Below are 27,711 nucleotides of genomic sequence, written 5' to 3'. Positions count from 1 at the left end.
AGGGGCCATACAGGCCATCTAGTCCAACCCCCTACTCAATGCAGGATCAGCCCTAAGCATCCTAAAGCATCCAAGAAAAGTGTGTATCCAACCTTTGCTTGAAGACTGCCAGTGAGGGGGAGCTCACCACCTCCTTAGGCAGCCTATTCCACTGCTGAACTACTCTGACTGTGAAAAATATTTTCCTGATATCTAGCCTATATCGTTGTACTTAATATTCTGGACAACGTCCCACTTACTGGTAAAGCTCAGCCAGGAAAACGTCCAGACTCCGCAGTTCTTCAAAGAGTTCTGTGAGCAGAAGAGAGAAGGCTGAGTCTTCGATGGCAGCCATTGGCTTGCCTAGGGAAGGAGATACGAAACCTCCACCCATTCCATTCCCTGCAAGGTAGAGAGCTCTGGCCCTCTGTGGCCCCTCACCATCTGGCTCCACGTCTCCCCTGATGAGACTGCCCGTCCCCGTCCCCCCGGAATGTTTCTAGCCCTCACCGCTTTTCTCTGTCCACACTTGCAGCTCCTTGGCCAGTTCGGGCACCACCAGGAAGGTGCGCCAGCCCTGCCTCTTCTTGGATTTGAGGATGTCTCCAAATATGTGATCACCAATGTAGAGGATGTCCTTGCCCTTCACTCCCAAGAGGTCACACACCATGTCTGAAGAGCCTATGGTGGAGAAGTCAAGAGACTATCAGCCAAGGCTTGCTGAGATCAAATCTGGTGGGGCTCGGCCTCCGCTCTTCCCATCAAGTCCCTGGTTGGCTCACAGCAATGGGGTGACACAGATCTTGCTAACATGAACGACAGGTGCATTGGCCAATGGGGACAGGCATTAAAGAGGGCACCAGAACATTACCTCCGGAGTAAACAGCACAGTGTTGAAGGGGTCCTGTGTAGGTGCCAATCCGCAGCTTCCCTGTGTCCTGCAGAAAGAGAGCAGTTGTGAATTCTAGGCACTTGTTGGAGCTTGCAGTGGGGGGCAGCCTGGGCTCTCCCATCCCTCCATCCAGCATCTCACAATAAATATTTTAATAAGGAGAGGGGGAGCGTCCTGCTGGCATGGGGGCCACTCTGCAGTATCACTCGCTTGGAACATCCCAGACAGTCAAACTGTCCTGTCCTTTCCAGCCTGGCTCCTTCCAGCTCCAGCATTTAACCCAGGGATAGTCAAACTGCGGCCCTCCAGATGTCCATGGACTACAATTCCCAGGAGCCCCTGCCAGCGAATGCTGGCAGGAGCTCCTGGGAATTGTAGTCCATGGACATCTGGAGGACCACAGTTTGACTACCCCTGATTTAACCATTTGTACATCATTATCCCTCGTAACCATGCCAAACAATTGTGCTCTTCCTCTGGATTTCTCCCGTTCCTTGTTGCTGCCTTGGTCTTACGTTGTCACAAAACAAAAAGGGAAACATATATATAGGCTTAGTCAGGGGGGAATCAGAACAAGCACCTGGTGCTGGGACTGTCTCCAGCAAATGAAAGCTAAAAATGAAGACTAAAAACCACATCAGGTACATGTTCTGATTCTCCATGATGAAGCCTACTTAGCAAAACACGTAGGTGATGATGAAGCCTACTTAGCAAAACATTGCAGGGTGAACCCCGTTTCTTTTTTCTTTAACTCGCTTATATTGGGCATACCCTGCTGATTTTTAGATGGATAGCTTATATTGTTGCTGTGAACCACCTTGAAGGCTGAAAAATGGAAAGCTGGGAATGGGAATGTTTGGAATTAAATATAAATAAAACACTACAGCTTTCCAAAGGATATCAGTCAGTCCCCTTTCCTGCTTTAAGAGCCTTTTCCAGCATCGAAAAGCAGAGTTGGTTTTTATACCCTGCATTCCTCTACCAGAAGGAGTCACAAAGTGGCTTACAATCACCTTCCCTTCCTCTCCTCACAACAGGCCCCCAGTGAGGTAGGTGAGGCTGAGAGAACCCTGACAGGACTGCTCTGTGAGAACAGCACTATCAGGGCTGGGATGAGCCCAAGGTCACGCAGCTGGCTGCCTGTGGAGGAGCAGAGAATCAAACCCGGCTTGCCAGGTTAGAAGCCATGGCTCTTAACCGCTGCACCACGCTGGCTCTACTTTCTGGAAGAACAAGGCCTCTTGAGTGAACACCCAGAGTTTTAGCTGCTGTTTGCTAGCAATGGAAGAACCATAGCTGGTATCCAATGAGATCCATTTAATCAGCGCTCCACACAGAGCATGTCTTTCTCAGTTCCACCTCCCATTATAGCCTCCCGCTAATTTTTTTCCCCAAGAAGAGGAATCAGTGGGAGTCACCATGCTCTCTTCCAAAGAGAAAAGTGACCAAAGTCTTGGGAGTTCCACAGCCAAGCAAGGTGAGCCAAGGCGGTCCCGCCACTAGCAAGGAGTCCAGACACCACCAGGGGCCCCTGTTCACTGCCCCTAACTCTGGCCTGCTCTCCATCACAGTGTCCCTCAACCACAAAGATCTTAAGGTAATCAGTGGACGTCGGGGACAGATAGGACTCAAAATGGCAAGTTGAGTGGCAGGCAGAGCTTGCCGTTTGATTGGCACTCATCAAAGAGCAGTTTTGCCACAGCCATCAGCAGGAGTCTCCACTGCCCCCTTGTTCTGCCCTCCCAAACTCAGAAGGGTTTCCCCAGTGCACCCAACTGGTCTGCCCCTGGCTTTATTGGCCAGGAGTCTGCCTGTCGGAGTAATCCATTGCGCTTCCTCTGCTCTTCCTTTTCCTCCATTCTTGCTCATGTAGGGCCTGAGCAGCACTTACCGTGTTGACCTGTCTCAGGACAGTCCCCTCGGCAAAGAAGAGTGGCTTGCGTGTGTCGACAACAATCAGGTCAAAGTAGGAGCGCCAGGGACGGTGCTGGGGTTCCTCCTGAAGGGACAGAATAGGGAAGCCAGAAAAGGATTTGATGAAGCAGCAAACTCAGTTGGGTACATTCCCCTGGAACTACCCTTCTGCCTCAAGGCATCTCTCACAACTTTGTGACACCCCCCCCCCCCCCAAGATGGAGCTCTGGACTTCCACCCTGGCCAGCACTGCTGCAATCCCACTCTCCCCGAAGCACATTCACTGCATGACTCTCAGTCCTCACAGCAGGGCTGATTTCTCCATCTCTGGGAAGAACGCAGGAGGATGCTGCCCGCACATGTCTTCCAACCCGGCTGTTCTGCCAGCCCAGTTTGCTATTGCCAGCACAGATGCCCCTTCGGTCCTGAAGCTGCCACACTGTGGTCCTCTAGTGATGTCCAGACATTTCTGAAGGGCTGATCTGCCCACCAAGTGTTCATCTGCCTGCTGTGCAGCCTTCAGGATAGCAACCACCTGCATGGCCAGCACGTGCACCTTTCCCAGAGTGAAGCTGTGACTCACCATGCCCTCTTCACTGAAGTCAAACAGGTAGGTCATTATTGCCTGCAAAGAGAGAAGTCCAGTGTGGGGAAGGGGTGCACCTGCAGCCTCTTTCTGCACAGGTGAAGCTCATCGGCAAGATACTGAAAGTGATACACATGGCGGTAGTGCATTTCTTTCATGGAAAGAGAAGGGAGCTGCTCCACTGTGAAGTTTCCTAACAATGTTTTTCAAGTTGGGAGTGTGGAGCACAGACAAGGGGAGGGTGCCCATGGTAACCACCCAAGGGAAGGACCTCCCTAAGAGATCTAACTCAAATGGTTAACCTGCCTGCTGAGGGGCAAGACTGATGCAGGTGCCAGCAGGCATACGCACCCTCCCACCCACCCTGGGAAGCAACCTACTTACGTCCGTATAGTTGTAGTCACTGTTGGTGGCAAGGAACACCTTCCCCACTTCCTTCATGCGGCTCAGCAGGAGGGGAACACGAGGCTATGTGAAAGAATGGGATGGATGAGAACGAGGAGCTGGGGCTGGTCATGACCCTTCCACCAGAGTAAACTATGGTCTCAGAAAGAGGGGGGACACCTCTGGAGGCATCTTCAGGAGGTTTCACAAGGGGATGCCCTGGCTTCGGAGGCCAAGCTCAGGAGCCAGAAGCCTGTGGTGATGCCTTCCCCTCATCCCTTTGTAGCAGTCTTGGGAAAGGAGTTACCCTGGCCATTTTTGGCAATGACCTATCAAAATACAACACAGTGGTACCTGCAGTTGGAGGGAACGACACAGACATAACCACTGGAAGAAAGAGCTCAGTTTTGCACCTTGGCCCACTTAGACCATGGCTGACCTTTCCAGCCCCAGGACCTAACAAATATGGGACCACTGCAAGCACATGACAAAGGTGACAAAGTTGTGACCTCACTGAAGACAAGGCCAAGACCGTGCGCAGCAGGGCAAAGAGTTGGGCACAGAAAACACAAGCCGAACACTATGAGGGCACCCTACTAGCCGACAACCCAGTGGTGACTGCCATAAAGGAATCCACCATGGCACACCCTCACCTTGCTGTCTTGCTGCTCTTCTCAGCATGCATAGAGAGAAGCAAGCAACATGGGGTTGGTATCCTCGCTCCCTGTGTAGCAGGTTCTTTTAAAAGGCAGCTCTACAGAAATTATGTCCCAATCTGTGATCTGCAGGAGGGTCCCGAGCCATAGACTAAAGACCACTAATCTAGACCAGGCTCCAATTCTAAGACCTCTATTAGCTTAGTTGTCCTGGAAGGAGAGAAAGAGAAGGGGCGAGTATGGTCAAACGTGTCTAGCCTTTATCTCTGAGCAGAAGACCTCAGGGCTTCCTGAGGATGTTGTCCAAGGTCAACACAAACAGTGCTCTGAGGAAAGAATGTTGCTCTCAGGGCCACAAATGGGAAGGGAGAGGAGTCAAGGCCTTCTTCAGGAAGCTGGGATGCAGGGGACACACAGGGGGACCATCCTGCTTCAAAGCAGCTCCCCAATTTTTGATCTGGGTAACTCACATCTTTTACCACGTACTTCTCCAGGTTCTCCAGCGTCTTTTCCTTGAGGCAGCCCTACGGGAGCAACAAATAAGGCCATCAGTGTTTCTCTCCAAAATCAGGGACCTTTCCCTTTCACCACCAAAGGCTGTTCTATTCTCTCCCTCCTGACGACACCATCAAACACTGCATCTGGCACCCAACAGGACAGCCATGCACTCAGTTCCAAGGCAGTAATTGACAGGCACATGACCACAGGCAGGCAAGAACTGTCCTACTGAATCAGACAGGCCCCATCCCGTGTGGCACCCTCTCTCCCACAGTAGTCCATCCGAAGCTTGCAGGTGGGAGACAGAAGTAGACTGCTGCTGAACCTGGAGGGTCATTCAGCAGCTAGGGCTACTGGCCACTGATAGGTCTCTTGTCCCCCAAGAAAAGTCAGCTGAGGCTGGGGTCACTACCATGTTTTGCACTTTGCAAAATATCATTTTTGCCAGATGCATGGCACTAGAGTGACCCAGCATTAAGGGAGAGATAATCCTCCTCTCTGCATTTCTTGTTTCAGTTCATGAACAGTGGCTGAACTGGCAGCAGATTTTGGACTACTAGTGTGGGGCAGTGGACTCTCACAGATCTCCACTGACTAGCTGACTTGAGGCCAGTCACATGCTCCCAGCCTAACCTATCACACAGGGTTGTTATTATGAGGATAAAATGGAAAGGGGGAGAATGTTGATAGCTGCTTTGAAACCCCAGTAGAAAGAAAAGAGGGCTACAGTTTTTTAAAGACATGAAGTGCCTGCCCCGCTCCTTCATTCCAAATAATTACTTAAGTTTGCTAGTGCAGAAACGTGGTCTTGTCTAGTCCATTTTGTTTCCTTGGATTGTGATTGTGCATGCCAATAATGGTTTTCTGAGTCTTTTGGATGGCAACTGAAAACAATTTTGTTTAAGCTGGCCTTTGAAGGAGGAGGAGGAAGTTGTTTCAGCTTCATTTTTCTGTATTTTTAATGGATCATACTTTATTTAGCATTTTACTAACTGCGTACCCTGTATCATTTTACTCCTTCCGTTGGCTTTGTTACCCAACTAGGGCATGTTTTATTCGGTGGGAAGGATTTGGGTAAAAATATTTTAAAGAAATTCAGCTCATGAATAAATGCCCTCTTATCAAGCCCCCCCCCCAGATAGTTTATTTCTTAAATTGAAATGCCTCAAAAAGCCTCATTGGAAAAGAGCTCCAACCTCCTGATCATTTGATGCTCTCTGCAGTCCTTGGAAATCCCTTTGGAGACAAGCAGAGCAGCAGACAATGTTCCCAATGCAGGCCACATCACAGACCTATATAAAGGAATTCCTGGCACTCTCTCTCCAGGGACCACAACCTCAAGACCTCTTTATTGGGTAGTTAATTCAGGGGATGGAAGAGGAAAGAATCTCATTTCCAAGCTGGAGGTACAAACCACGTATGCGACCCTGAGCTTTCTGGAGGAAGGGTGGGAGAAAAACGTAATGGAAATAAATTATCTGGGACCATCATGCCTGAAGGGTTGCCTGTCCATTACGAGCTGCATTTAAAAACCTGCTCTGAACACATCCAGCTGCCTTAGACTGAGTCAGACCCTTGGCTTATTAAGGCCACTACTGTCCACTCTGATTGGCAGTGGTTCTCCACAGTCTCAAGAAAAGGTCTTTTATACTACCTGCTGCCTGACCTATTTAACTGAAGGTGCCTGGAATGGAACCTGGAACTGCCAGCATGCCAGGCAGACATTTTGCTACAGTCTCTCTCAATGCCCCTGTCTTCGCTTCTCCAGTCCCACCAGTTTTCAAAACTCCCTTCCCAGAGATGCTCGGCTGACATCCCCTACTGGCTCTCAGGTGCCAGGGAAAGTCTGCTCTCTCCGGCTGTTGAGGCAACGACTGACCGAGCCAAACTCTGTTGCTGCTTCTGCTCATGTTTTTAGTATTAAAAGGGTTATTTATTTAGTATTAAGGGTTTTTAAAATGTTATTTGGTTTATTGATTTATTTTTGTAATTCTGTGAATCATAAAAAGCCTTGAAAGTTGTTTTTATCTTTACAGATGGGCAAAAGGTTGATTGAACTCTGCCAGTGTGCCCTGCTCCTGGGACCAGAAGCTGGGATTAATTCCAAGAGGGTGCAGGGAGGGGTCTAGCTGTATCCTTGCCCACCCAAACTATCACACCTTTGGTGCGTTTCACCACACACGTTTTCACATCACACTCAGTACTCAAGATTAGGGCACTGAAACATGAGGACATGACTCAAAGTAGTCAGCACTTATCATAACTCCACCCTAAAGGTCCCCAGTCACCTTCCCAGCATCTACCCACTCACTGAGAGATGGATGTGGTCCATGGCTTCTCGGACATCTTGGAACATGCTCCGGAAAGACATGAAAAGGTTGCCGTGTTTGTAGCCTGTGTCACAGCTGGAATAAAACCAGGAACAGGTCAGGGAGAGGAGAGGCCCTGGCCCAGCTGCACCCAAGCTGGGATTCCACCAAATGGCAGAAAAAATGGCTGTCGAATTCGGCTTCTGCAGAACTCAAGCTTTCATTTACAAAAAAAAGAGGTAAATTTATGCCCCCCTCGCATCCTGAAAAAACTCCTGAAAATGCATGAGCCTCCTGAAATTCCAGGCATGGCTGAATCAAATTTCCATGGACTGGACGCAAAGTTCTTATATTCTTCCAGCACAATCAAATTTTGAAAACAATGGATTTCTATAGGAATCAAGGCATGTTTCTAGCCCCAGTGTACCTCTGATGCCCAACCCACAGCAAACTCAGCATACTTACTTCACATATCGGGAGCAGTTGGTAAAGAAATCTACCAGGCAGGCAAAGAGGTAGGTCTCTGCAGAGAGACAAGGAAGAAGAGGTCACTGAGGGCACATCCAGATAACAGCTCCCTAGAGCTGTGCATTAAAGGGTCAAGAAGTGCCCCCACCCACCTGCCCACCACCTTCAGTGACCTGAAATGCCTTCTCTTTCAACTCAGGACCAATTAGATGAGAGGGATTGCCTGGAAATTCATCCCTGAGAGGGGCAAATAGTAACCAGGAAGGGACCTGGTTTGAGGTCAGTAAAATGGCACAGGAAAAAAATTGGTCTCTCCACTTTGCATTTCCACCTCCACCTGAATGCCCCTCCCACTGCAGCTACTGAGCAGTCAAACATGCTCTTGTTCTGCCTAGGCAGAGCCTCATTGATGTCAGGGTGGGTGCCACTGAAAGAAATGCACTCTGCTTCTGAGCAGCCTCTCCATTCCTTTTCTTTCCTGTGTTCTAGCTCTGAGCCCTGGTGTTTAAAATTGGCTTCTCAGATGAAGGTGCATTTCAGCTGGGATGGGAGAAAAGGGGAGACAGCAATGGGAAGACAAGCTTGCTCACCGGGCTGGAAATACATACAAGGTGGAACCTCCAGTTAGCACTGGTAAGCTAACAGTGAGAACTGAATCCATTGTGGGGAAGAAGCCCTCCATTTAGCAGGGCCACCTTTGGGGAACAGCCTCTGAGGGGGTCCAAGCAAGCAGGTAACTTCTGCATGAGATTACAATTATTTCTTTGGGATACGAAGCGTGCCAGAACTGTTGTTGGTTTTGTTGTAAACACTTAAGCAATTTGATTATGTTAGGCACCTTCAACAGGAAGGAAAAATTATTTAAAAATTATAAAGAGTTCCTTCTGAGAAGACTCCCCCCCCCAACCTGATGCTTTCCTTCCTGACTGCAGCTGTCTCCAGTTCTGAACTAGCCGTTTGCCCCTGATGAGCAGTGATGAAATTCCCCCTGGGCACTCAAATCTCTGCCAGCTCACGTTGTGTGCTTTGACTGGCATTTCCTTCGGAACCTAGAGTGCAGGGAGTGCCATGGGAAGGGGGCTCTGTGCCAGGGGCAGGGAGGGCATCTGTCACTGAGCACACAAGTGCCCCAGGGTGCTCCCACAAACACCCCACTGGTGAGGTGCCGAGTGCTGGGACTTTGGCCCCTAGGAAGGGGAGCTGCCTCACCCCACTAATTCCTTTTGCACATACCTGTCAGGTTAAATAAAGTGTTTAGGATATGGAAGCGCTTCATGTCATCCCGCTGGATGAACTTGTTTGGGTAAAAATTCCAAATCTCAGCCCTGGAAGTGGACAAAGTGAAAGACATAAGGTGGGAACGCAAGGAAAGAAATGAAGAGGCCTTAGGCCAAGCTGCTGCCTTCCAGCCCAGGTGTCTGCTCTTGCCACCCCCTTAGCTTCCAGCCCACCTAAGGCGACCCCCAGAGCTCTTCCCTTCCCATTTCCCTGCAATGCTGCAAATATTGACAGAACCAGCCCCAGCTTGTCTCTGAAGTGGCTCAGGCAGCAGAGAGCCCACCACCACCACCCTGAGCCCACCTGGCAGATCCAACTGGGCAGCCTCATCTCTCCCACATCCCACTGCTCTCCAGCCCCCACACTAAGGCTCCCCCATCAGTCTGCAAAGCTAAGGTTGCCAGGTCCAGGTTGAGAAATTCCTGGAAATTGGGGGTGGAGTCTGGGGAGGGCAGGAAATAATGGCACAGAGTCCATCTCCCAAAGCAGCCATTTCCAGGAATGGGGATCAGCTGCAATTCCAGGAGATCTCCAGCTGGAAGTTGGCAGCCTTATGCAAAACCCTTCTTATTTCTTCCCCCCTACCAGGTCGCCTTTGACCTCTGCCACCAGACTGCCTTTCCCAGGCTGGCTCTGCTCCTCCTGTTGCAAGAGATTGAGGTGCAAGCAAGTCAAGCATGGCTGAGCATGCCACACGGGCCCAGCGAAAGGGATGACTTTGTGCGTGCCCTTGCCTGGAATGTCCCCTGGGGCTGGGAGCAATTGGGGGGGGGAGAGCATGCCCATATTTCCCTAAATCTCCTGGATGTTTCCCTGTCCCCTGGTGGCCCTGTGGCTCAGCTACAAAGCCGGTTCCTCAGCTGCGCCTGCAGCTGCCCAGTCACTCAGCCCCTTGGGCAGCACACAAGAGCCTGTAACAATAGCTCTGTCCCTTGTGGAAAGAAACACAACACGGGCTTCGCCTGCTAAAAATAGCTGATGGGGGAGGAACTGCCAGGACACCCCGCAGGGCGGAAAAGGCCCAGCAGAACAGACCGGACCAGGAACTTGAGCCAGAGCAGGCCTAGCACAGGAAGTGTTTGCAGGTCTTTTCCACCTTCTGTTCCTCTGCTGCCTCCTGATCCCCAGTTTAAGGTATGCCCTTGCCAGAGAGCTGAGCAGAGGGTTGGTCAGGTTCTGGAGCAAGACTCATGCTCATCCTCAAGCCCTGCCCAGTTTGGATCATCCTTTGTGTAAAGCATGTCTCACACTGTGTCTGCTTGGGCAAGACAAGCAAGATAGAGATGGTGCAAACATAAAAATCATTGAAATGTAACAACCAGGCAAAAGCACAGGGCCCTTAAAAGCCCAGAGCCCAAAGTGTGGGGCAGCCTACATGGCCCTCTCAGCAGCTCCCAGGCTAGAAATGAATGGTGGGAACAAAGAAGAAGAAGAAGAAGAAGAGTTGGTTCTTATATGCTGCTTTTCCCTACCCGAAGGATGCTCAAAGCGGCTTACATTCGCCTTCCCTTTCCTCTCCCCACCACAGACACCCTGTGAGGAAGGTGAGGCTGAGAGAGCCCTGATATCACTGCCCGGTCAGAACAGTTTTATCAGTGCCGTGGCGAGCCCAAGGTCACCCAGCTGGCAGCATGTGGGGGAGCGCAGAATCGAACCTGGTCAGGCATCTTTCTTAGTCTGAAGCAAGAAGGCCCCGGATAGCCTGGCTCACGAATGCCATCCCTCCTCCCCCATCTAACTACATTTTAGCTGCAAAATCACAGCGGGGGGGGGGGGGAGGCAGTCATCATGCTCCACTGGGCCCTCCCTGAGCCTCCCTCCTGCAGCAGACCTTGAGCCAGAAGGACAGGAGGCACTCCAGACAGGCCAACCGTGGCTCTGTGCCAGGGGGCGCAGGAAGGAACGCGAGGCTTTTGGACACTAAAGACGACATTTCTTACATCAGAAACAACCTGGCCACTGGCAGGCTAAAGTCCTCATATCAGGATTTAGCATCATGACAGCAGCTGGGAACTATCCCCCACTCTCCCTCCCCCCCCCCAAGCCCACAGCTCCTGCTCAAGCTATTCTCAGCCTGCCGCTAAACCAGCCGTCCTCGTCTGAGCCAGGAACACCTCGGCAGCAAGCAGGCCCTGTAGCCCTTCAGATGGCTCAGCTCCGGGCTTGGGGTGGAGTTGGGGGATCCTTTAAGAATGCCCCTGGAGGCATGGGGCAGAGGGAACTGGTGGTTGCAATGCTCAGGCAGCCGGCGGCAACTTCCACATCCAACGTGAGTCTCATAACTGCCCCCAACCCCCAAAGAGACACCCCTTCTGCACCGGGTTTGTGTTCAAAGGAGATATTTCAGATCAATGAAGCTTAAACCCAGCTGTCAGTGCCGGGACCCAGCGTGAGGCAGTGGTTTGAGTATCTAACGAGGACCAGAGAATCCTGAGCTCTGTTCCTTCAGCAGCCACAGTCCTCACTGGGTCACCTTGGGCCAGTTGCTCTCTCTCAGCGCGATCTACTGCACCGTACCATTGTGAAGACAAGACCGGAGAGCAGACCTCTGTCTGCTACCCTCAGTTCTTCTGAGGGAGGGAAGGATGAAGCCAGGATAAAAATACCCCACTATCCAGAGACCGTGTGGCTAAGCAAGCAACCCAGGGTGACAAAGACACCTGCACGCTGCTGGGTTCAAGTGTTCACAACAACTACTGCCTACTTTCTGGTTTGGCAGAGGAAAGGCAGGAGAGACCAATCACAGAGGACCGCAAGCAAGTGGGAGTGGCCAATCCCTCCCCATCTGCTCCTTTCCCCTTAAGATGTCCTGTCTCCAGGCCCAAGTGCAGCATCTCCAATATGCAAACAGTTCAGCAAAGATCTGCCCAGCCAGCAGCCTCAGCAAAAGTGCCTCCCCAGTAGGATTGCCAGCTCTGGGTTAGGAAATACCTAGAGATTTGGGGTTGTGGAGCCTGAGTGTAGCACGTTTGGAGAGGGTTTACTGCTATACAGTCCACCCTCCCAAGCAGCCATTCTCTCCAGGGGAACGGATCACTGTAGTCGGGAGATCAGTTGCAATTCTAGAAGATCTCCAGGCCCCACCTGGAAATTGGCAAACCTGCTCCCCAGTGACCTCTCAGCACACACAAGCAGCAGAGACATCCAGGGGGTGCACAGGAAGCAGCAACTGCTGGGCTGGCTCATCCGGAGAGACAACTGCACAACGAAATGCCTTCTGCTGCTGATCTTCAGGGCCACACAATTATTCTGTGGGAACCCCAAAAGCCCATGCTTGGGGAAGGGGGAGGGCAGAAGGAGGCATGCTGCTTGCGGCTGCAGAGAGCACTTACCCTTTGAGGAAGCGGAAGCCGTGGGCGCACACTAGGAGGTTCCCGTGGGAGTCCACCTTCAGCAGATTCCCATACAAGGCATCAAACACCAGGCCCCTGAGGAAGGAAAGAGCAGAGTCTCAAGCCTGTGCACCCAAACCTCCCCAGGCCATGGACGTCTGCAGGAATGGCCTGGCCATTTAACTTACTACGCATGTTACCGGTAGGCCACTGCTCCAGAGGGGTGTGGCAGCCAGGAACAAGCCAAGCCCCAGCAGTGGTGCAGGAGGATCTTCAACAGCACCAACGATAGACATCAGCTCACCTGTGGCCTCCAACCGCACTGTCCCTGGAGGCAACCAATGAGCCAATGATCATCTTGAGTGCTGCTGTGGCTGAGCCAGAGTGGCCCTGCAGAGCTTCCTCCCAGCACTGCAGGGAAGGCTCAGCTTGACTTGTTCCTGGGACACTGGAATTCCCCAGACCTCCTGTGGGTGTCTGACGTTCCTTAGACACAAAGGGCTCGGAATATCGCCACTGCCACGGTTGAGTTCCCTTACCTGGTTGGGAAAGTGGGGTCGTATTTATACTCCAGGATCTCGTGGGGGTATCCGATAGAAACCAGTCGCTCCAGCAGCAATTCAAATGCCAGCTCTTCATAGTCTGGGGACTTGTACACTGCAAAGGCAAAGAATGAGGAGGCTATTTCATGGGGCTTCTGTGCTCTCATAACCAGTCAAGAACTGTTCTCCATGAACAAAGGAAACCCAGACAAGCTCCTGTGTTGGCTATCACACACTGTTGCATTGCCTTTCTGTGCCCTCTCCGTGACACCCCTCATCCAAACATCAGGATTAATCTCTTTTTCTGTTACCAAAATGTGGCAGCTGCATTGGTTACTTGTTAGCTTCCGGATTAAGTTCAAGGTTTTGTTTTTGACCTTTAAGGCTGTACTCAGCCTGGATCCTTCCTATCCGAGAGACCGCTTATTTCCTTATGCTCCCTGCAGGGCTCTTTACCCTGTGGGTATGAATTTGCTTGTCCCGGGAATCTGGGAAGTGCTGTTGCCACCATCAAATTGTCTTGACTGTGTTAATTGTATCGGGTTTTAATGTTTTTAAAAATATTTTTAATGTAAACTTCCCTGAGCCAGCCAGGCCAAGAGTGGCAATCTATAAAAATAAAATAAAATATAAAATAAACTAAAATAAAATAAACAGACCCCTAAAATTAAAATACAAAATTCAGAAAAAGTGCATAAATAAAACCATTCGTGCAAAATGTAAATGTGGTTGGGCAGTCATGGTTTGCATATGCAAGCCAGATGCCTCTTGGACAAACTGTGATCACAAGCAAAGTATTAAGAAAATGATTTTACACTGGCCTTGTTGCCAGGATCTGCTACTCAAAGATATACTGCTCTTGAACAGAAAGGTTCCATTGCAACAGACCCAACCTCCACATATCTAGACTTTCTTTGTGCAGAAGTTTCTTCTGCTTCACTGAGAAAGAATAGTGTTTGCATCTGTGCCAAATGTCATTCTTCCTAACTGTTTCCTTGTCTGTTACTTTTTTACTTAAAACAAGTAAACTTCACTCACTCTTATGCATTCTTTTGTTAGATCAGGAAAGTATATATGGCTCTCTCCACCCATTCTGTTCTCACACCAACCCTGCAAGGTAGATTGGACTGAGAGAATGACTGGTCCAAATATATCCACTGAGCTTTATGTCTGTGTGAAGATTCAAATCCAGTGTGCCCAGAAGTCTCTGACAACTACACCACACTGAATTCAGTGCATTTCATCCCTTTTTAAATCATCACTGCCATATGATTGAACAACAATGGCTCTAGGGGCAGAGTTACAACTTTCTAAATGCACGGATTTAATGAACTGAATCACTGTTGAGATTACAGCACCTAAACAGGGTTACAATCTTTTAATTTGATGGTTCTGGAAGATTACAGGCAGTCCATTAGAAACCAACAATCTGCCAAATATTGACTTGGCCACTGTTATGGGTGTTCTAATAACCTTCAGAACTAAACCGTTGTGGGGATGCCTCTGAAACGTTCCTGGAAACAGGGCTTTGAAAAGTTCCCAGAAACATCAATTAGTGCAGAACACTGTTGTGCAGTTTTTGCCTAAGTACGATTACAACATTTCTGATGCAATTACATTGACCCCAACCCAAAAGCTTTGCCGTTGACCTTCTCAGAAAAAAAAGCACATTAGATTTCTAGAAAAGAAAACATAACCACAAAAAACTGAATGATGGAGACAGTTTTTCACAAAGGAGTTTGCACATATACACCAACAGACAACAAAATACAGAATTAAGCACACTGTGATGGAAAGAGCTGTAAAGTCAGAGCTGAGGGTGACCCCATGTAGGGTTTTCAAGGCAAGAGATGAACAAAGCAAGAGATGAAGGGCCTGCCGCCACTGACCACTTCTGCACCGCAACCTGGACTTCCTTTGTGGTCTCCCATCCAAATATTAACCAAGCCTGAAGCTGCTTAGCTTCTGAGATCTAACAAGTTCACGTTAGCCTCAGCTAGCCAAGTCAGAGCAAAACTAAGCATAAAGCCATTATCTAAATTTAAAGGGCAAAAAAGCCTTTAGACCACTTAATTTGCATTTTGGAGAGATAGTACCCACCCAATTAGAATTCACCTTCAAAGAAAACCAAAGTAAACCTGAACCTGTTTGTATTGTTGCACTGTTGCATTGTTTATTGGTTATACTACTATACTGTTATACTACTATACTGTTATATACAACAAACTGAGAGCCAGTTTGGTGTAGTGGTTAGGAGTGCGGATTTCTAATCTGCCAGGTTTGATTCTGCACTCTCCCTCATGCAGCCAGCTGGGTGACCTTGGGCTTGCACGGCACTGATAAAACTGTTCTGACCGGGCAGTGATATCATCTCTCAGCCTCACCCACCTCCCAGGGTGTCTGTTGTGGGGAGAGGAATGGGAAGGCGACTGTAAGCCGCTTTGAGCCTCCTTCGGGTAGGGAAAAGCGGCATATAAGAACCAACTCTTCTTCTTCTTATATGTTTACAATCATCAGTTATTATTGTACGGTTATTCAAATGTTTTATACAGTTCTATGTATTGTTCTTATGTTATTATGTAAGCCGCCCTGAGCCCCTGGGGAAGGTGGTATATAAATATAATAAATATATAATAAATAAATAAATAAATAAATAACATTATCAGCACTTTCATCAAGAAATAACAAGAAGGCTACTTTTTTCCCATTGAATGTATCAGATTGTAACTTAAAAGAGTACAGGAGCAGAATCTCTGTTCCATCCTGAGCTACCCTGACGCTGAGATCACCTGGGAAGCTGGCCCTCCTCTGTGAGACATCTGTCACAGGTTAGGTAGGGGAGAAAATGACAGAGCCACTTGGTAGCACCGAGTTTATAGAGTGAAGCTTGACTGGCTGCCACATACATACATACAGTTTTATTACGGTCATAGACCAGCATAAGAAACATCCATTAACTGCCACAGTTCAGAACACGAAATTCACACCCACAGGATATGGTGATGGCCACTAGCTTAGATGGCTTTAGAAAGAAATCAGACAAATTCATGGAGAAGTCTATTAGAATCATAGAATCATAGAATCATAGAGTTGGAAGGGGCCATACAGGCCATCTAGTCCAACCCCCTGCTCAATGCAGGATTAGCCCTAAGCATCCTAAAGCATCCAACCTTTGCTTGAAGACTTCCAGTGAGGGGGAGCTCACCACCTCCTTAGGCAGCCTATTCCACTGCTGAACTACTCTGACTGTGAAAAACTTTTTCCTGATATCTAGCCTATATCGTTGTACTTGAAGTTTAAACCCATTACTGCGTGTCCTCTCCTCTGCAGCCAGCAGAAACAGCATCCTGCCCTCCTCCAAGTGACAACTTTTCAAATACTTAAAGACGGCTATCATGTCCCCTCTCAACCTCCTTTTCTCCAGGCTGAACATTCCCAAGTCCCTCAACCTATCTTCATAGGGCTTGGTCCCTTGGCCCCAGATCATCTTCGTCGCTCTCCTCTGTACCCTTTCAATTTTATCTACGTCCTTCTTGAATTAGTGGCTGTTCGCTGTGAGGGCTAAATGGAGCCTCCATGTCCAGAGGCAATGTACCACTAAATGCCAGTGCCTGGGGAACATGCAACAGAGGGCGGCTTTGGGCCTTCTGGAGACACCTGGTTTGGCCACTATGGGAAAGGAGCGCTGGATTAGCTTGACCTTTGTCGATCCTCAAATTGGCCAGGTATGGATCAGATGGACCACACTAGGTCATGAGATCACAGCATGATTGCTTCAGTTTAACCACAGAACCAGGCCAAGGGCTCAACAGTCTCCAAAGGGAGAGCCACCCATGTCACCTCACAGAGATCAACCCATCGTAGAAACCTCAACCCCCTGCAGGAGGCCTTAAGGTTTCCGCCGTTTACTTACTTGCTAGAGTATAGTCCATGTCAAAACCAAAGCATTTGATCTTCTCCAGCGCCAGGCTCCGATTCACAAAGATCCTGAAAAGCAGATGGCACGGTGAGGCAACTATGCAAAAGGGACAAGCCGGTCCTGTTCTGCAGTCGATCGCTTCCCTCATTAGGGGCTCTTCATCAGCAAGGCATGCTGGCATCAAAGCAGCCCCCTCTGGCATCAAAGCAGCCCCAACTTCGCTGTCTTGCCTAGGAAGGACCTTCTCCCTCGCCTCTTTTCTGTGTCTCATTTCATTTCTGCCGCACCCCCTTCTACGCTACTGGCGCTCCAGGCCGGAGCATCAGCGTCTTTGCTAATGTTCAGAGAGAGTTAGCTTGCTGGATGCTGGACAGAGGAGGGGCAAGCAGAGAGGCTGTGTAATATTATCATTGCTCCAGGGCAGGCTGTGTCAACAGGTTTCCCATTACCAGGGATTTATGAACTACGAAATGAAGCCTCTCCGTCCTCCAGTTCCCCCAGCCACATGAACACAACATCTGCTAACAGGTTCTTGGAGGAGAAGATCCCGATCCCCAGACCAGGTTTACAAAGTGAGTTCTGATACACCAACCAGCTGCTGACGTTCTGCCGCCCACCTGCAACACACAGCAGCAGGCAAATTCCACTCTTCTGCCAATACCCGCCGGCTGGAGCACGCGGGGTGACCGCAGAAAGCTCTGCCACAAGCACCCGAAGCATTTTCTAATTATGTTTTATGATACCAAGAATCATGATTGGGACTTTGCAATTGCCCAACCCACGTCTGCAGAAAGACGCAGTATTCTTTCCCCTCGCTGCTTCCTCTGCCACAGAACTCTAGGGTTCTTCGTTTCACTGGCTCTACACCTGTCCCCCAGTGGAGTCTGCAGGAGTGCGGCCCTGGAGTTCAGAAGAAACCAGCAGGGACCAAGAGATCTTGTCAAGGGAAACTAAAAGCATGTAAAGTGAGCCCCCCCCCCCAAGGTAATGCCACATATACACATCCAGAGACTAGCGGCCAAGCAGAGCACATCTGGAAGCAGTTTGGGAATCCCTTCCAGGCCTCTTTCAGACACAGTAACCGCAGGAACTGCACATATCTGGCAAACTCAGCCAGTTTTCCCTGCTCAGCGAGTACTCCTGATCCAAAGTGCTCCAGAACATTCGCAACTAGGCCTTTCTGCTAATCAAACAGAGGGAGGAGAAACGAAGGTTTGCATTGGTGGTGACGGGACCCCATCTCCCCAGACCCTCAAAGCACAAGGGCAGCTCACCACACAGAGGAAGCCAATCCCAGGTGCAACCAAAGCAGCCTACAGCTTGAAGGAATGCTTCCACAGATGGAATAATTTCCACTCATGCAGCCTGATTTCCTCAACCCCCTGCTGCAGCCTAAAGATTCCCTCCCCCTGCACCAAAGGTAATTGCTTGGGCGCTCCCATTTCCCAGAAGCAGCATTCTGGGGGGGTCACCTAGGACTTGAACAGGAAGGGGGGGGGAGTAAGAAAGTTGTTTCATTTGTGCCAAAGCTGTTCCATCTGGGGAAACGTTTAGTTGACACCAATGCTATCATGTGGCAGCCGTCTCGTGCACATGTTCTTTTGGCACCTCATATTAGAGATGGGGAGATCAAGTGAACACAGTTTATCTGCTGGCATCCTCATGTTATGATAAGGCACTGGATGTGGCCAGAAAGCCAGCACCTGAGTCAATTGGCCTCCCAAAGCCCTGAGCCTTCCTATGGAAATCTTGACTCTACGCAGTTTGCAGACAGGTCTTAAGATAATGGACTGAAGCACACCCTAACCTTTTAAATATCCTGCTAGAACAGTGGTTCTCAACCTGGGGGTTGGGATCCCTTTGGAGGCTGAGTGACCCTTTCACAGGGGTCACGGCAGGGTAAGCAGCTTGGCCGGGGGGGGGGGGGCACCATCTACACAACTACCTTGCAGGGTAGATTGACCGTTCGTCTGTCTAGAGCAGTGAAAAAGAGCGAGATCAGCATGTTGGGACAAGAGGCAGAGCTGAACTGAGAAACCCCAGAGAATAACCAATTTATATACAATCATGAACAATGGATCTTCCTACCATTTGGTCAGTTTTGGTTTAATTTCTGTGAAAGAACCCTTGCATAGTTTTATGGTTGGGGGGTCACCGCTACATGAGGAACTGTATTAAAGGGTCGCAGCATTAGGAAGGTTGAGAACCACTGTGCTAGAAGAGTTCTGGAGAACCTCAAAACATGTATTGTTGTTGTGTCCTTTGGTTGGTCTCAACAACAGCTGCAACAAAGCTTTTGTTTCTTATCCTTGGTATGCATGTCAGGCAGATCCCAACTTCCGAACCAGAAGCATCAAGTCCCTGACACTTCAAGAAGCGGACAACAAGAGGATTGTTGGTTTTTCTCCTATCTTTGTGTATGTTCAAAAAAAAAAAACCAGATTCTGTTCCTTCCCCCTACTTCAAGGCTTGCCTCAAACTTCAAGCTCCACCCAAGAGACCCTGGTGGAATCAGATGGTTACAATTTTAGCTCACTTCAAGTCCCCAATCTGCCATGAAGCTCACTCGCTGACCCTGGACCCATCACTGTCTATCAGCCTCACCTACCTCACAGGGTTGTTGTGGAAAACCACCCTGAACTCCTTGTACCAAATGAACCATTTTCCCCATCTCCTTTTTCTAATAACTCCTAACTTCACAGTGCTCCATTGAGGTTACCAGCATGACCATGATCACTTAGTACAACAGAATTAATTCAGTCATCCACATCCCACTTTGTGTAAGCATATGTGGAATTGCTCCCCCCCCCCCCCCGCAGCTGTGCTTCGGATTGCATCTGCCATTTTTGTCTCTGAGTTCCAGAAGCGTTTTTTAAGCCTGTCTCAGGCATGGCATCATCTACATTTGTCACTCCCCAAAGAAAAGCCATCCACACTCTTTTCAGTTTTTTCATTCCAAGCATAAGTTCCAGAGAAGCAATTCTAATCTGCTCATCAGAGCTTCCAGATGTTGTGCCCGAGGCCCTGCAGGTTTCCAGATCTTGCTTCCTCATCCAAACAGAGGCTGCACCCAGCTTCCTTCTACTGTGTAGACCCAGGTGAAGGCTGCTAGATGTCCTGTCACTGGTCACACAAAGCTACTGGGGAGCTGTTCCTGAGACCCAGCTGTGTGCCCCCAAACTCTTCCGGCCAAGACTGTGCCGGCTGCCACCCCAAAGGAAACCTGGGAGGTGGGAGGGCTCTGCACAGGTGGGGGAATGCTTATCTCAGACAATACGTCATGTTATTTCACCATCACCTGCAATCCCCTGGACCAGGCAAAGATCCTGTTATCTTTGTTATCAGCATTTGACAACTGCCTCGCGGCTACCTTCACAGATTCAGCTGATGAAATGCCATCTGCCTCCCCCCCCCACCCTGACAGCCTCTGATTGGCCTCTTTGCAAGGGCCGTTACTTTTCGTACTCCCCTCCCTCTCTGCCCATGCCTGGGCCTGCACTGAGAACAGATGGCAGGAATGGGGTGTGTCCAGAAGCCACCCTGATTGGCTGAGTTGTAGGGAGGAAGCAACCTGGTTGAGGCCAGATGAGGGGTTCCTTTGCATCTCGAAAGGGCAAATGGTTTTGTTCCCGGTGATGGTACCATATTCAGCTCAGCCTCCAGAACTGACTTTGGACTGCACTTTCCGTGTGTCAGTGTTCAACGGCCCAAGTTTTCCAGAACTCCCCAAGGGGCCTTATTCTGTTTGATCTTCGTCAACTGGACCTTTTCGTCGCACTGGCTCCCCAGAATGTGCATAGCAGCAGTGCCAATAACTTCCTGTTCTAAAAAGTACTCAAAAGAAAGTTAATAGGGGGGGAGAAAGAAGCAATGGCTGATGGGTAGGACTAAACTGGGGAAAGTGGGTTCAAGTCCCAACTCAGCCATAAAATTCACTGGCTGCCTTGGGCCAATCACACTCTTTGTCAGCCTAGCCTACTTTACAGGGTGGCTGTGAGGACACGAGAACCATGGACATTGCTCTGAACTTCTTGGAGAACCGGCGGGATAAAAATTAGACAGGAAAAGAATGTCAGTCATTTGAGACAGGGAGCTCAGTCATCCAGTGTAGCGATCCCCAACCTGTGGGCCGCGGACCCCATGTGGTCCTTCGACTAATTGGAGGTGGGCCGCGAAGGACGCCTTCTCCCCCCCCCCCCGGCCCTTTACTTCATCCCCACCAGCCCTTTACAACACACTTTGGGTGTCATTGTCTCCCATCACTCCCAGGTGGGACTATTTCATTGCAGAGAAACAAGCTCAGGGTTCCCATTGATTTGTCATTGTCATGAGTTAAAATTTCCATGAAAATAACATGTTCCTTATGTTCATTGTTGTGGCATGTCTGTATCTTATTTTGAAGGGATGTTTAAACATTACCATAGCGATCAGAGAGCGTTAGGGCAGTGGTTGAGTAGAGGAGTAAACTATCCCCCCCACCGGGCCTCAGTAAAATTGTCAAGCGTTGAGTGGTCCCTGGTGATAAAAAGGTTGGGGACCACTGATCCAGTGGTCTCACCAAGCCAACCCCTTTCAGGGCCAGGGCCACATGCCATCTCTGCCAAGAAGCCCACTAAAAAAATCTAACCTATAAAGTAGGTGCCACTCTCTGGCCTCTCAGCAATGCTCCTTGTGCTCAGGCAAATCTGAACCGTTTGTAGCTTTCCAGAGGAGCTTTGGTTCTGGGCTAGAACTGGGACATACCAAGATCTCAACAGCTGTTATTCTGGAAAGACTTAAGAAGAAGGGGGGGGTCAAACAACATCTGTTTTGTTTTTTGGTTACCTGGTTTTTCTGGGCTAAGGGTTCCCTCCTCCCTTTTTTGGTTTTGCCACTGGTTTTGCCACTCTCCCAAAGTGGTACCAGAATCTGACAAAAGAGCTCTGCAAATCAATTAATTCTCTACAAAAATTGCTGAGCTCAAAAATACGATGGAGGGGGAGGCACAGCAAAAACACACTAATGCAGCCATAGAGAGGTGTTTCCATACTGGTCATATTAAGTCAAGATCCTGTGCAACACAGCACACCTCGCACAAGAACGTTCAAACCAGCACACTGCTGGAGAACTGAGTGATGCAAGAATGGGGAAAGGTCTTCTTCTGACAGATCATCGCGAATATACCAAGCAGCCAAGGGTGCAGCCAGAGAAGCGTGAAAAGCCCCAGGCAGCCTGTCCTGAGCCTTCAACAGGATGCAAATGGTACCTGAGGAAAGCAACTGCTAAGCTACCAGGTTCCCCAGTGGCTCCCATCTAGACCTGAAGCCAATCTTCTGGGAGTGTAAATGAGGCTGAAGTTGGTTCCCAGTTCCTACTTTCTGATTTTCAGTTCTAAGGTGCAGATGCTGCCCGAAAAGAGAATCCGGGAACCAATCCCACAGTCGCTAAACCCACCAGAAGAAGAATACTAAACAGTGAATACTTGAGGCAAGAGATATGTCAGCCATTTTACTAGTCAGTGGCTCAGCAGGCCTTGATGGGCTAGTTCTGGGCAGCCCATTCAACACTTGCTTTGCATATTCAGGTGGGCTTGCAGGAAAAGCAGAGAAGCAAGGCAACAGGGGGTCCTGGAAGGGGGTCCTTGAGAGGCTGACGTGGCTCTTTCTTCTAGGCTTTTCAATCTCCCCTTTTGCTTTGTGGCCACCCTAGAAGGCTTGCCCAGTCAGGCCTGATGGCTCAAGCCCTTCAGTCCCATTTCTGACAGCTATTCCTGGCCAGCCACATACGGTTCCCAGGATGGTTCCCTTAAAACTCCCAGCCGTTTGCTTTGTACCCTTCTAAGTCTCTGGGGCCTGTGGGTGGGGCTTAGCACCTGAGACCGACCCAGGGCACGTTGCAACTCCTGAGAGGGAAGGAAGAAAAAGAAGAGGCATTTCCCACTTAAGGCAGAAAAGCAGAGGCCAGCGCCAAAGAGTCAGTGCCAGTTATTAGAGCAGAAAACTGGCTTTTGATATGTAAATAGGCCTTCAAGTGGAAGGAATAAGCAAGGCTCCCTAAGCAAGAGAAGCAGCAAGAGACCTCCCGTCCCCAGCAGCCTCCAAGGAGGGGGAGCAGCAGGCCCACCGTCTCTTGGCTGCTGCTGGCACTGCAACTCAGGGAAGGATCTCGCAGGGGATGAGGCCAGCACAGGTGCAGCGCACAGGTTGGAGAGCAGCCTGGGGATAACTGGCAGGGCCGGGGTGGGCTTCCGGGGTCAGCCCAGGGGTTGCAGCCCTTTTGCTCTTCTCTGTGTCCCCCCTTGGAGCTCAGGGTCAACCCACCTCGGGACACTTTGCTAGGCCCAGCCTTCTCTCAGAAGCAGCCTGGTGGCAAAGGAGGAGAGGGGTCCAAGAGTCCATTCGGGCTGCTCCTCCACCTCCCTTCAACTTTCCTCTCCTTTGGCTGCCAGCTGTGCCTTCTCTTCCTCTCTCCTTGTTTGCTGGCCGGGCTTCTCCCGCCTCCCCTTCCAGGCGATAACCTCTGCCCAGCGATCCCAGCTGCGGGGGGCGCTTCCCCCCTGGTGGAGCAGAGGGCAGCCGGGCGGCAGCCTGGGCCAGGGGAGAGGGCAGAAGCAGAAGCAGCAGCAGCAGCAGCAGCAGGTGCCGCCCCCCATTCTGCTTGCCCTCCTCTGCTTTCGCCCCCGCCCCGCCCAGCGCAAAAGAGCCCCCCCTCGTCCTTCCTGGCTGGATGCGAAGGAACAGCCGGCCGAGGCAGGCAGGCAGGCAGGCAGGCGCTTCCCCATCGCTGCGCCCCGCAGGCGGCGTCCTCGTCCTCCTAACTTTGCGGTCCTGATCCGGGGAGGGGAAGGTGGGGAGCCCCCCAGCAGCGCTCCCGAGGGGCGCCGCCAGCGTCCGGCCTCGTCGCCGGAGAAAGGGGCGAGCGCCCCCGGCAGGCTGGGCGCCCTCTTACCGGTGCTGGTAGTCCCGCTTGGCCGCTGCCCGCTGCTCGGGCTGCCCCGCTTGCTTGAGCTCCTGCGGCGGCGGCGCGCCAGGCTCGGCGGTGGCCGCGGGCTCCTTGCCGATGCTGCCCATCTCTTGGCTGGCGCTGGGGAGCAGCCGAGTGCGGCCGGTCGGGCAGGCAGGCAGGCAGGCAGGCAAGAAGAGGAGGCTGGCTGCTCGAGAGATAGGCTATCAGCCCTGCCCAGCCGACGGTCCCCTCCTCCCCTGCCCCCTGGCCCTCGGCAGCCTTCCCGCCTCCGCCGCCGCCTCCTCCTCCCGCGGGCCGGCCCATTGCTGCGCTCCAGCCAGCTTGGAGGGCTGCCCTTGCCTGCCGCCGTCTCCAGGCCAGCGCCGCTCCTCCCGGCCGCCGGCCCCGGCCCCCCGCCGCCACGGGAACGCCGGCCGCCCCGTCATGCCCGCTGCCTGGCCAGGCCCGCCGGACCCAGCGCGGGAGGCGACCGCCGGGAGCAGGCGCGGGGAGCTGGCGGGGCGGAGTCTCCCCCGGGCGTGCGGGACGCGCGGCAATTCGGGTCGGGGCTGTTGAGGACCGCACTAAGCCCCCGCCCCGGCCCCGCCCTTCTTCCAGACCTCGGGCAAAGAGGCTGGAGCAGAAGGCCCTGTCGGTGCACTCTTCCGAACTGGGAGAGACCTCGCTGCTTCAGGCCATTGGGCAGCAGAGGGCTCCTGCAGGAGGTCAGGGCCCTTGCAGAGGGATTTCTTCCTCTGCTCCTGAAAACATCTGGAGAAGGATATCCAGAAGAAAGCCAGCAGGGGGAGGAGTACTGGTCTGAGCAGGGGTAGTCAACCTGTGGTCCTCCAGATGTCCATGGACTACAATTCCCATGAGCCCCTGCCAGCATTTGCTGGCAGGGGCTCATGGGAATTGTCGTCCATGAACATCTGGAGGACCACAGGTTGACTACCCCTGGGTCAGAGGATTGCTGGGATCTGGGAGCAGGGTTTCCAGGTTCCCCCTGGCCACCACAGGAGATGGTGGACTAGCGTTGCTACATCTAGGTTGGGAACCTCCTCAAGATTTGGGGGTATTGCCTGGGGGCACACAGTCCTCATTGGGGTACAATGCCTTGAGTCCACCCTCAAAAGCATCCATTTTCTCTCTGTAGTTTGGTGATGGACTGCAATTCCAGAGGAATCCCCAGGTCCCACCTGGAGGCTGGCATCACTGTCTGGGAGTCCCAAGTTCACATCCCATTCCAGTCTCTCTCAACCTAACCTGCCTCTCAGGGTTGTGGTAAGGATGACCACAAAGAAGTAGATGTTGTTGCCCATTGCTTTGGGTCTCCAACAAGGAGGAAAAGAAGGGCTCTAAATACTGAAAAGAAGGCAGGTCTAGGACTGACACAGATTATACGCAAGTAATTCGGTTCCTATTATATACGCCCAAGATTCCGCTAAATGTTTCATTGTGAAATGGTGCTTCTTCACTCACAAAAATATCCTCATGCCTTCCTGTCTTTCTGAGCAATGCGCAGGAGGCTCCACAGCAGCCTTTTTCAACCTTTTAACAGTGGAGGAGCCCCTGCATTAAATTTTCAAGCTTCGAGGGACCCTGGAAGTGATGTCAGCTGGCCACGCCTCCCTGTCACACCGCCAGGAAGTGACACCACTGAAAGTGACATCACTACCTACACCCTTCGCCCACCTTTACTACTACCAAGGTGACTCTGCCTCACGTTGGCTTGAAATAATGATAGGAGCTAAGAAGACGGTCCAGGACCCCCATCCCACAAGACAACCAACTTTTCCCACTTTGATTTTTAATCCCACGGCCTAACCGCCGAGCTCTCTAGACGGAGGCAACCAGTTCCCTAGCCTGTGGCCAAACCCATTAAGGTAGGAGGGGAAAGGCCAAGGACCCCCTCTGGACCTCCCTGGGACCCATGGCTGGGAATCCCTGCTCTACAGATAATATAAGACTTGCCTTGTGGTTTCTATCCGCTTCTGGACAAAACTGCAGAGCATGTTGGAAAAGAAACCTCCTCCGGAGAACATTCAGCCCAGCCGCTGATCCTGCTTTGGCTCCCCAGAGGATCCCTCTTCCAGACTTCCAGGACTGAGCTCTCATGTAAGTGAACTCCAGCCCCAGATGTTCCTCTCTTTCCCTGACTCTTGCCCCATACAGCCTGCAGAGGCCCAGTCTCAGAGCCAGAGCAATCTGCAATTTGTCACAAAAACAGGCCTCCTTACTGGATTTTTTACTCAGGAATTGGAGAGGCGGGCAAAGAAGCCTGTGCAAAGCGCTCATAACTAGACTAATAAAAGAAGAAACTCTGCTTAGGGTAAAACAGCAGGGCTTGAGCAAAACCCTGCCTTGTTGACCTTTTAGAATCCTTTGAGAATGTCAACAAACATGTTGTTATCTTCAGACCCCGGAAAAGCTTTCAGCTAAGTTTCTTACTCGACATTCCTGAGAAAACATAGCAGTTGTGGGATAAGAGGAATGCACCGGCCCTCTTGCGGATTAGTAACTGGTTAAAGAGCCAGGAAGTGAAGGACAGGCATCGATTCAGACAGTTCCTGTACTAGATGGGATTTGAGTGGGAATAGTGCATAAAGCAGCAGGGAAGAGAAGCAAGCAGGGAAGAGGCAAGAGGAAAACCTGAATAGATTGTCAAGAGCTTTCGAAGAATCTCTTCAAACTGGGTGGTGGGCGACAATGTGGCAGCTGAGGTCAGCATATAAACAAGGGCAGAGTGAAGTGCAGGTTCATATACACCGTGATGGGGCTTGAAATGAGTGAGATTATCCAGGAAAGAAATGTTGGGATTAGTCTGATGAAAAGGGCAGTTCAGTGCAGTGGTTTTAAGGCAGATTCGATGGCAGTAATGAGTATTCAAAATGAGTACGTGTAATACTCAAATAAAAGAGCCAGCATGATAATACTCTTATATAACACATCTAATTGGTGCGGTTGCATTTGGAATGTTTTGTACTTTTAGGGTATCAGAGAAGGCATCTCGAATGATGGGCAGGTTAGAGCACCTCTCCTAATGCATTTGAGGGTTTTGGGTTGAGGGAGGGAAAAGACAACTAAGGGGAAATCTGATAAAACGCATACAATCATGCAAGAGGCAGAGAAAGCAGACAGGGAACAAAAATAATACTTAAGCTTGGGGGTCATCTGATGAAGTTGATCTAGGAGAGACAAAAGGAAGTCCATCTTTACACAACATGCAATCAGTTTATGGAACTGAACAATTTTAGAGTCCAAGGGCATCTTTGACCAACAATTTTTTACTCAAGGTATGAGCTCTCATGTGCACACCCCTATCTGAGTAAACATGAAAGCTCATCCCTTGAATAAAACTTTATTGTTCTTAAAGATGCTACTGGACTCTAAATTTGTTCTGCTGCTTCAGACCAAGACAGCTACCTGCTTGGATCTAAGTTTATGGAACTGATGTGGTACTCTAGGACTTCCATTTCCCCTGGACTCTATGGTATACCACAGATAAACTCTCCAAACCTGACATTTACTCCAGAAATCTGTAGTGTGGAGATCAGCTGTAATTCCAAACCTCACATGAAGGTTGGTAAAACCTTGTAGTGCACAAGGGGCTCAATTCAGGCCCTTAACAGAGTTTCTGAATTCATTATAACAAAATCTCATGTAGCTGTTATTGATACCTTGATTCACATATAAAGCTTAATCGCATCTCAGCAAGCTGGGCAGTCAGAAGGAAACACTCAGCCTGATAACTATTTAAGGGTCAGTGTTTCAAAGCCGACCTTCCAATTCTTTCACTGCAAGCACATACTCATGTCCCCTTGGCCCTCTGCCCACCTGACTGACCTCACACAGCCAGGGTTCTTATCACTCCTGTTTGAACAGCAAATAGTGAGTCAGCACCTGCTAGAAAGGGAAGAGCAAAGGGGTTGGCCACCATGTGGAGGTGGGACACACCGATCTTGTGGAGGGGGAGGAAGGGAAGTGTTGGTATCAATGACTGCTTGCAGAAGCGTTGCCCCACTCGACA

The 27,711-nt window shown here is 50.6% G+C and overlaps 1 protein-coding gene across 2 annotated transcripts in view; it reads right to left on the bottom strand.

The window, feature by feature from the left end:
- The window catches only part of NT5DC4 (5'-nucleotidase domain containing 4), a 31,054-nt gene extending 5,343 nt beyond the window's left edge, over positions 1 to 25,711 (bottom strand). Inside the window, exons 1-14 of one of the 2 annotated variants that reach the window (XM_077306976.1) lie at positions 25,656 to 25,711; positions 16,752 to 16,825; positions 12,836 to 12,953; positions 12,297 to 12,392; positions 8,920 to 9,011; positions 7,684 to 7,741; positions 7,221 to 7,314; positions 4,882 to 4,935; positions 3,756 to 3,839; positions 3,369 to 3,410; positions 2,763 to 2,870; positions 851 to 917; positions 490 to 660; positions 240 to 291 (exon numbers count right to left, since the gene is read on the bottom strand). In XM_077306976.1, the coding sequence (XP_077163091.1) occupies positions 240 to 291; positions 490 to 660; positions 851 to 917; positions 2,763 to 2,870; positions 3,369 to 3,410; positions 3,756 to 3,839; positions 4,882 to 4,935; positions 7,221 to 7,314; positions 7,684 to 7,741; positions 8,920 to 9,011; positions 12,297 to 12,392; positions 12,836 to 12,953; positions 16,752 to 16,825; positions 25,656 to 25,696 (1,151 nt within the window). In that variant the 5' untranslated portion in view covers positions 25,697 to 25,711. Of the gene's footprint in view, positions 1 to 239; positions 292 to 489; positions 661 to 850; positions 918 to 2,762; positions 2,871 to 3,368; positions 3,411 to 3,755; positions 3,840 to 4,881; positions 4,936 to 7,220; positions 7,315 to 7,683; positions 7,742 to 8,919; positions 9,012 to 12,296; positions 12,393 to 12,835; positions 12,954 to 16,751; positions 16,826 to 23,684; positions 23,939 to 25,655 lie in introns of those variants that run through there. The other variant, XM_077306975.1, reaches the window with a different exon arrangement.
- Positions 25,712 to 27,711: the final 2,000 nt, after the last annotated feature.

This window comes from Paroedura picta, chromosome 12 (genome assembly GCF_049243985.1).
Source record: "Paroedura picta isolate Pp20150507F chromosome 12, Ppicta_v3.0, whole genome shotgun sequence".
Lineage (NCBI taxonomy): Eukaryota > Metazoa > Chordata > Lepidosauria > Squamata > Gekkonidae > Paroedura > Paroedura picta.
This window is presented reverse-complemented; position numbering and strand designations above follow the sequence as displayed.